We start from the raw sequence: 9,800 nt of genomic DNA, 5'->3' as shown, positions 1-9,800 counted from the left end.
ACAAAAAGCAGTAAAGAAAGAAGAAACGGGGGAGAAGCGAGTTGGGAATGAGATTGAAGTTGAGGAGGGGGAACGATCATACGTCGGCTATAGGTGAGCATCAACTCTCCGTCTTGAGTGGTCTCTTTTTTTTTTTGGCCGCTCCGGTTCCGTTCGGATCGGCCCAACCTAGACCTCCCCTCTTTTGCCTCTTTGGGCCGATAACGGGTGTGCCGCCCTATAGGGCTAGGGCCAGGGTTGGCCAGTTGCCATCTCTACTATCTTTAGTGGATGTTCTCTTTTTCCTTATACACATGCTTCTCTCAATTGGTTGAGAATTTACCCGGTTTGGATTCGAAACTCGAATTTCGGTCTTTATCTATATCCATGTATGGATCAAAGATTTGGATTTGAAAGGTCAGATCCGGATCCAAAATTCGTATTTTAGATCAGATCTGGGTACATGTGGATTAGATCATGATCCGACTTTTTTATTAAAATACTATATATTTTTTTATATAATATTTTTTTTATATATTATTTTATAGATATAAAATTTTATTGGTTCCGATCGGGTCTAGATCCAGATCTCATGTATACTTTTTGGATTTAAATTTGAAATCAAATATTCTAGATCCGATTAGAATCGGATCAAGATCCGATGTATCCTTGTCAGATCCAAACCTAGATCTAGTGGACCCGACCCGATCGTACCTATTCTCTGCCCAACTATTGGGTGTTCTCTCTCTCCTAAGTCCTTGGCCACTACATCAAACTCACGGATACTTATTCCCGCCCCATTCTTTTATTTACAATATATTGATGATTAGATAATAGTGACAAAAAACTAAAAATTCAAGCTGAGGCAATTAGAGAGAGAGAAATTTACAGAGAACATATCCTAGAAAGTTACGAAGTTTTGGGGTATTTGAAAACCTAGAGAGAGAGAGATTGAGAGAATTCTCTGAAAGAAAATTGGTGAATTCTTAGTGTGTAAAATCAGATGAGTTTTTCAAACTAGAAGGTGTCATGGATGGTTATATATTTTTATTGGAGATGAATTATTCTGTTGATTCTTGAATTTGCTTTTATTTCAAATTATTTTAGGAATACTCTTGAATGTTTCTTGGATTTGGTTTTATTTGAGCTTATTTAAAGAAAAGCATTTGTTGCAAGTTTTAGTTGAATTTAGCATGCTTTGAAGATAATAAATGGATTTACTTGTTTGAGCTGATATATTTATGGGTTTACTTAAAATTTGCATGTCTCTGTAATACTTTATGGATTGCTCCCTCAGTTCTTTTTCTCGAATTAGGTTCCACCTAGTACTGTAAAGAATCACTATTTGTATGATTACTTTAAACTAGAATGTTTCATAGATGGCTTGTTTCATTCTTTTTTAATATACTTTTTTTTTATCTTAGGTTATTGGAGGAACACTATTACAGGGTAACTTGAGATTAGGATATTTCAGAATTCAGAAATATCCATGGTTTTCCTTTTGATTGTTTATATTTTCTTGAATTTTCTTTTAATCTAGCTTATCAAAGAAACATCCATTGCAAGGTTAGTTGAATTTAACACATATCAGAGATAATTCATGGATGGTTCTCTTCGTTCTTTTAACTCTGGAATTTCCTCTTATCTGATGAATTTAGAGATCATTCTGTTGCACAGGTGCTTGAATGAGCATGTGGATGCAAGACTTCTCGTATGGTTACTTGGTTATTATTATTAATTTTTCTCTTTTGGGAGTTCAGTGGTAGAAATCGAACTTAGAATGTAGTGCTCCAATCATGAACAACGAACAACTCAAACCCGAGCACGGTTCCTGGTTACTTTGGTTATTTTATTTTTCTCAAATTTACTTTTATCAAAGACTTATAAAAACACTCATTGTAAAGTTGTTTGTGCTTTTAGAAATATTTCGGTGGATGGTTCCTCCCTTGATTCCCAGTTTCTACGAATTTACTTTTACGTGATATTTTTAAATAATTCCTCACTGCAGAGTAACTTGCAAACATTATTAGATGGTTTCCTTGGTTTCTTTCATTTTCTATAATTTGCTTTAACATGAGTCTTTTAAGGAATCCCTGAGGCAAAAGTTATTTGAATTCTTGTATAGCTCCCTTGTTTCTTTTCATCTTCTTTTAAATTTGCTTTTATCTGATGGATCTAAATAAACCTTCATTGCAGTATCTGGAAGTATCTTTTGGAACATTTATTTGATGTCTCCCTTGAGTCTTTTCATTTTCTTCAATTTTCTTTCATCTGAGTGTTTTGAGGTACCCTTGGTAGCAGAGTTACTCGAAATTAGCATGCTTCAGATGTTTTTCTTGGATGGTTCTGTTGGTTCTTTTTATACCTGAGATAATTACAAAACCCTTCACTGCAGGGTCAGTTGATAATGTGGAGGCCTTCAATAGAGGAGTCTTTAATGGAGGGGCTACTACTGTATCGGAGATGAATCAAGAATGCAACTCATTGACAGAAAACAGCCGTGCGATTCCTTGTGGGCATTTGAATGCTTCTCAGTATGTCAGTTCATTAGAAGCGAAGGGACCAATTCGTCAACAAGATCAAGAACAATTGGGTGGTAAGTTCCTCTTTTCCATCATTCCTTTCTGTTTTACACTTTTATCTTCTAAACACCCTGTTATGTTGGTGAATTGATGGTGTGTATGATTACGGCACAAATGTATGCTTCGGTCTGATATAATTAAGGGACCTTCATTGCAGGGTCACTTGATAATGGGGAGGCCTTCAATGGAGGAGTCTTTAATGGACTGGAAAACATGACTTTTACACAACTGCTTCAGCTGGATGATCTCGATGTTGTGAAGGCTCTCAATGGAGGGGGCTTTTATGGAGGATCTCATACTGTATCAGAGATCAATCAAGAACCCAACTCATTGACCGCAAACAGCAGTGGGATTCCTGATGGTGATTTGAATGCTCCTCAGTATTTCAGCTTATCAGAAGCTAAGCCACATATTGGTCAACAAGATCAACATCAGGAACATTTGATTTATGAAAGCCCATCTAGCTATCAACAAAATCATTGGGGGAATAATCCCATGAATGAATGTCACATAGTGGGTCACCGATTTATGCCTCAAAAAACAATGTTGTCGCATAAAGAAAGAAGATTCCAATCAAGAAATCACCTCAGTGACTCAACTTCTGGATTCCTGGGAGAAGAACCAAAGCAGGGACTATTGGATATGCATTTGGACAGTATATGCACTGGCTCCTACCATTCACATTCTCCATTGATGAAGCAGCATGGCAGTGAAGAAGTTCTTAGAAAAATCTGTTCCTTCACATGGAGAAGATTTGAATGCACAATCTAATGGTTCAATGAAATGCCCCCTGTCAAAGGCTTCCTCTCCTCAAAACCAAATGCTTGAACATCCTGCTAGTGAAGCTTCGAAATGCTTTGAATGGCTAGTTTTTTTGCACCATGGCAGCACATGTTCAGCTCCAGCAGGCCAGTGCTCATTTTATCTATGTGCATATGCCCAAAGGATTTGGATGCACATTTCTATTTGTGAACAAATTCAGTGCCCATTTCTTTATTGTCGTCGACTGAGGAAATTGTGGGGGCTCTATTGCAATTGTAGCGACCAAGATTGTCTTGTTTGTAGTCGTGTTCGCATATTGATATCTTTTCACCAGCCGTTGGATTTTTGGAAGGTAGATTTGACAAGGAACAGTAAAGAAGCTCTGAGCTCTGAGCCTTTGGGAGATGTGCAATATCCACCAAAAAGAATGAGGGCCGAACATTCTTCACCAATCCAATTCTTGCCAGAACCTGTTGCCTCAATACCAGAGGTTTCTGATCCTGAGAAAGTAGAAGAGAGCTTTCAAAATGAAGGGCCTGCTGTTGTTGAACTTGGAGATACTCCAAGGTTGTTTTATTGTTCCTTGACATCTGCTCATGGAAATCCAGGGACAAAAATGCAAAATAGGAAAGAGCTTAAATGTTGCAGTCCCAAGATTCTGAGCACTGTGCTTTCAGAAGATCTGCAGCCTCCATTAAAAAGAATGAAGTTTGAGCACTTACCGACAAAATGTATTTCACCAGAACCTTTATCGCAAACATCACAGTTTTGTGATCAAGTTCCAGTAAAAGCAATTGCTGAAATCGAAGAGCCTGGTTTTGTCGTAGTTAAGGATACAACAATGAAGATGGGAAGTTCCCCAAACTTTTGTCATGAGATTCCAGGGACCAAAATGGACAATGGTATGGAGCACACTACGCCTGGTTTTGTCGTAGTTAAGGATACAGCAACAAAGATGGGAAGTTCCGTAACCTTTGGTCATGAGATTCCAGGGAACAAAATGAACAATGGTATGGAGCACACTACTGAGGTGAAAGAAGGTATTCCTTTAATATCCTCAGGTGAATTATCATCACAAATCACCTGTGAAAATCTCACTGAACTCAACATGTGCAAGATGGAAATGAACCAGGAGCCTGCTATCTCATCGGCTGATTGTGAAGAAGGAACCATGCACGGGAAGCAAAAGATACAAGGTGCTTCTTTGCTTGAAATTTTCACCCCAGAGCAAATTACTGATCATATCAACTCCCTCAGGCAGTGCGTTGGTCTGGTTAGTATTCTTTCTCAAGGGATAGTGACCTACTTTTCATGCTTCTTGACATCATTGCTATGGAAGGGAATCCATGCATTATGTTTCTTTGAGGACTTCTATTCTGAACTATCTCAACCTTAAGAGTAAATAAATGAGATTGTCATAATTTAGGTTGATTGCAAAAGCAAGCTTTACATGTTTCTCTCTTGAATTGCAAAATTTGATAGGTTTATTGCCTTGTCCTAAAGATTTTGCCACCAGTAGTCTACTTTCTTTTATCTGTGAATGAGGTATTCTACCACGTTTTTATGGTGCATAAGTAGATAAGACTCTCAAGGTAGTTAGATATTTGTGGGGCTTTTCAGTTTAGTATCTAAAGATAATTGATTATCAATATTCCAGGATATCGTACTTCTTCTTTTACAAAGCAATATACACTATTTAGGATTATTCAGTTTGAACACAGTATATAAAATGATTGTCGGATCCTCTTGTGGCACCAATTTTCCACCATACAGAGGTCTTCCTGTGAGTTCTCTGAAGTTTGAATAGCATGTTTAATTATACATATTCCTCATGAGAGCCATACGATACTATTGTCTAAATTGCATTCATCAACATGCTCGATATCGGACACATGCATCTTTGGGATTCTAATATGCAGCCATTGAGTTTCTAGAATGGGGTCAAAGTATGATTCTCCACTCTACAGATTTCCTTTCGAGGAAGTAGTTTGATTCCTCTCTTCGAAGATGTCATAAGGACCAGCTGTGTTGTGGCTTCCTTATGACTTCTAATATGCAGTAGTTAAGTTTCTAGAATGCGCTGTGTTTTGGTTGCACAGGACCATTTGGATTGCTATGATCACTATGGAATTTGGTCATGTGCCAAACCAGTTTCTCTTTTCATAAGCCTGACTTCGATGTGGTTATGTACGTGTCATGAAAAAATGCATGTAGATAATGCACATGGGTTTCTAATTATGGCATTAATCTCATTTGCGCAATTCCTGAGATGGATCCAGTCCATTAAGTGATTAAAGGAACTGTGAGCTGTCTCCTGGTTAAAATTATGCCAACTAGCCCTCGTTTTTTTGTCAGATTGAGATGTCTTTTGCAGAATTCTTAGTAGATTTCCGAAAAATGAGCACATTAATATTTTACATTGTAGGATATAATTGTACTTTTCTTTTCATTGGTAACTTAATTTCACTTATCTGTGTATAATTTACATGTGATGTTGCATCGCATGTAAATGGACATGCATATTTCTTTACTGATAAAAATACACTTAATGGGTAATGTGTTATTTAATCTGTTGGCCTTGAACTCTTCCTTCATAGACGCCTAGGTAATTGAGGGCCATGTTTTGGTATTAAGGTCTGAGGAAGATATGATTGTGTTTATTATGCCAGGCCACAAGGTTGACAGTTCTTTTGGCAGATGACGGTGTCCTGGGATAAATGGGCATTTTTCTAGGAATTTATATATCGGGCTTTATAATCATGTTTTTATAGTTGGATAGCTTGCTCCATTAATTATTTGGTGTTTTTCATTCCATAACATTGTAGTCATTCTGATATTCAAGTGTAAACATGTCACCTTTTTCGTCCAGATGGTAGTTACTTCTTGAAATGTCCTAGTGCAAGTGATAAGTTTCAGATTCACTAACTTTTTCATGTTTCCAGTCCATCAAGACTAATTCAAAGGCAGAACATTGCCAAGCAATGGAGAGTTCTGCGAATCAAAGCTCTTGCCAGATGTGTGGTATGGAGAAGCTCTCTTTTGCACCACCTGATGTGTATTGTAATCAATGTGGTCTTCTAGTCAAGAGATCGCCCATATGTGACAATTGTCATAATCCTAGGTCACTGTTAGATTTGTAAGGATCGCCCATATGTGACAATTGTGGCAAAGAGATAGTGATAGGAATCATGGTCATCAACTGAAGGACAACTATATGTAGCCAAGAATGAAGTGGAAAATAAGGACATGAGCAAAAAGGGGTTCATTGGATACGTTTGTGTTTCTTATGAAATTCTTGTTATAATATGTTGCTAAGTTGTATCATGTCTGTAAAGTTCAGAGAGAAGCCATTTTGGGTTTCCTATTATATGTTGCATAGAGGTGGATCTAGACCAGGACCCAGTGTGGTGGATCAATCACCAGGTTTATGTTTGATTGGCAGTTGTAAAATTTTGTTCTTAGTAAACTGCCTTGTAAATATTGGTTTAATTTAATGTCATCAAGTTATAGTTCTTACAATTTTGAGTTGCATGTCTTTTTATCTGGATTGATTTACTTGTTTTTTGGATTTTTAATAGGATTTTGGAGAACTGATTGATATTTAGTGATTCAACTTTAGTGACTGTATATAGGTGAAAATATGACATCCAATCTTCTTGGAAATCGAAAAGGACCTCAATGAAAGTTATATTTTAAGGGATTGATTTGCGCTTAATCTAGTACTATAAGCACGTACTTGCATGTGTTGGCTACTCCATGTTACTTATATTACCTATCCTTTCCAAAAAAACTATGGTAGAAATAAAATAAATATTGTTACTATGAGACCATTTATTTTTTGTACAAGGAGGTCATAATTACTTTTGACCATTGAATGTGAAATCCAATAGATGAAATTGTACGATAACATTCAAGAGATTTTGTTTCGGACTTTGTGCCCAAACAATAACACACCATCAACCGCCTGATCTCAAATGTAACAGTCGATGACAATTGTGACCTCCTTATATCAAAAGTAAATGGTCTCACTGTATATATTTCCATAAAAATAATCAGTATTATATGGATCAAGCAAGGTTGACTAAAGAAGATGTTTTTTTGGGGGGAAGATATATAATGACATAATTTATCTGTAGTATAAAGAGATCACAACCAGTTTCGGCTATTAGATGTAAATCAAATGGATGGAGATGTGCAATGTTTTGCAATTGTATAACTGAAAATGTACAATTAAATGGGCTAAATTATCTACAAAATTTCTCGGGCTTCATAAAGTATTCAAGCTGACATATTTAACATTTGACCGCTACGAGTGATTGTGACCATGCCCTACCAAAAGTATATAATATCCTAGTAGACAATCTGTGTAAAAATATACCACATTCAGCCACAACTCACTCTAGCAAATGGAGAGTGAATATCAAGTATAGAAAAAAATTTATAGAAAGTGTTAACCTTATGTCGTAAAAGCAAGAACACCTCGAAACCTGATGAGAAAAGGTTCTTTCATTGTTAGGAGACCCTCTAATTGACCATTTCAATCTTGAGATGCATGGATATGGATAAAAAAAGAGTTAAAGTCCTAAAACAAATGCATCTTGTAGCTTATTATATGAGCTGTCTATTTTCAAGATTTTTAAGTATTTATAAATCCGCTCAATGTACATTTTTTGTCTTTAAATTTTTATAATTAAGAGTTGAAATAGATTTTCAAATCATTATAGCGGTTTCCTATATCGAAATTGCATCTTTCAACAAGGTTCAAAATCGGATCTTACTTTAATTGTTTAATCTTGACCCCTTATATAAACCAAGATTCCTTACAAAGAGACCATGTATCTTTTGTATATGGAGATTACAATCATTCTTGTCCCTTAAGTTTCAAAATGGGTTGTTGCAAGAGTATCATTGAATACACACACAATTTCAAAAAAAAAATTTTCGGACTTCATGACTCACCCCAAGCTATCAAATTTGACATCTAATGAGTGAGAATAATTATGACCTCAATGTACAAAAGACAAAGGCAAAAGTTTATATAAGGTTGCAACCACCTCAAAAATCCATCGGAAAGGTTGTTTTAATGTTGAAAAACTCTCTAATTGATCATCTCGACATCGAGATATATAAATATGAAAAAAAAAAAAAGAAGCTTTTGAGTCCCAAAATAGTGCATCTGGCAAAACATTATCTAGATTGTCCATTTTCAAGACTTTCATATATTTATAGATCTACTTAATTTTAACCATTTTTGGAGTTTAAAATTTTCTAATTAGATATAAAAATGGATTTTAAGATAATCTTAAGATTTTTTTGCAACAAAATTACAAGTTATGACAAAATTTGGACGTACGCCTTATTTGGATTGTTTAAGGTTACAACCTTATAGAAACCACACCCAACTATAAATGATCTCGTAGACAATCCCATACAAACAACACCCTCAATTATATTGTCAGAAATACAAAGGACCTTCAATTATATTGTCACAAATACCAAGAATTATGTTTAATCCTGTTGTCCATCATTCACAGGTATGTATAACATAAAGAGAGTTCAAATGGGCTATTGAGGGAAGTTGTTTTGAGTGAATTTAATAAATGCGCTCAATTTGAAATTGAAGAGAGTTTACATTGTAAAATATGTAACTTGGTGAATAAAGATACAAGATGGTAGTAGCTATATCTAAGGATTTCTTGCAAAGGAATCATATTTGCTCATATTCAACCTCAAATAGTTGGAAAAAAGTTTTACCGATCGCAACGATGATGAATCATATTGTCCCATCCAGTAATCAAGTGTATTTTAGGATCTTGTAACAAGCTAGCTACCAACTTAAAAAAAAACAAAAAATAAAATCAAATCAAATGCTTGGAAAAATTAGCTTCAAAATAATGGACAAGGCCATTAGATTAGATCTAAGTGTTTAAAAATTAAAAATCTTATCCTCAATCTTATTGCATTTTTTTCTAGCTAAAAGGCAAAGCAACATTGGATGCTTCACATTTCAAACAAAAGATAGGAATAGGGGTGGCAACAGGTCGGGTTGGGCCGGGTAAGGCCAGACCCAAATTCGCCAGATGCGAACCAGACCGGACTCGACCAAAAAATTGAAATATTTAAGCAGAAGGGATTGAATTTGTGCTAGATTTAGAAGCGGATTCCCTTACTGGTATAAAATGTTACAAGATGGAACAAGCTGTGTCGTGATATTTGTGATCGACTTAGCCGCGTATGATTGATATCTGTCAATCTTTGTAAGCGCCATTGGAACATGTCTATAGAGAGGCCAATACGGAAGTATGGTGGCAGTGGACTCGGACCCGATGGCCAAACCCAACGTGAGTCTGGGTATGGGTCCAATAATTGGACCCAGCATTTTGGATCCGAGTCCTAATGTTGGAGCCGAACACCATTCAGGTCCGGGTTTGGGTCTATATGGACCCGACCTAAATAATATTTAATATATAAAGTTTT

At 36.0% G+C, this 9,800-nt stretch overlaps 1 protein-coding gene across 3 annotated transcripts; it reads left to right on the top strand.

The window, feature by feature from the left end:
- The first annotated feature begins 778 nt into the window (after window positions 1-778).
- Window positions 779-6,842, top strand: LOC110007574 (histone acetyltransferase HAC12). Of its 3 annotated transcripts, none has more exons than XM_020669222.2 (4): window positions 779-903; window positions 2,375-2,575; window positions 2,719-4,596; window positions 6,266-6,842. In XM_020669222.2, exons 3-4 carry the CDS (start codon window positions 3,265-3,267, stop codon window positions 6,461-6,463), a joined length of 1,530 nt encoding a protein of 509 aa, XP_020524881.1. In that variant the 5' UTR covers window positions 779-903; window positions 2,375-2,575; window positions 2,719-3,264; the 3' UTR covers window positions 6,464-6,842. The 3 variants fall into 3 exon arrangements, with proteins under 3 accessions (XP_020524881.1, XP_020524874.1, XP_020524869.1); XM_020669215.2 differs by having other exon boundaries at window positions 837-1,003; XM_020669210.2 differs by lacking the exon at window positions 779-903 and having other exon boundaries at window positions 1,698-2,575.
- The last annotated feature ends 2,958 nt before the right edge of the window (window positions 6,843-9,800 follow it).

This window comes from Amborella trichopoda, chromosome 7, assembly GCF_054954075.1.
Source record: "Amborella trichopoda isolate Santa Cruz 75 chromosome 7, AtrichopodaSantaCruz75HAP2 v2.0, whole genome shotgun sequence".
Classification (NCBI taxonomy): domain Eukaryota; kingdom Viridiplantae; phylum Streptophyta; class Magnoliopsida; order Amborellales; family Amborellaceae; genus Amborella; species Amborella trichopoda.
This window is presented reverse-complemented; position numbering and strand designations above follow the sequence as displayed.

What these genes read in the sequence shown, in the direction of transcription:
- LOC110007574 (XM_020669222.2), top strand. Translation starts at nt 3,265, where the DNA reads ATGGCAGTGAAGAAGTTCTTAGAAAAATCTGTTCCTTCACATGGAGAA. An exon ending in TCAGGCAGTGCGTTGGTCTG is followed by an intron (nt 4,597 to 6,265) that starts GTTAGTATTCTT and finishes TCATGTTTCCAG; the next exon opens with TCCATCAAGACTAATTCAAA.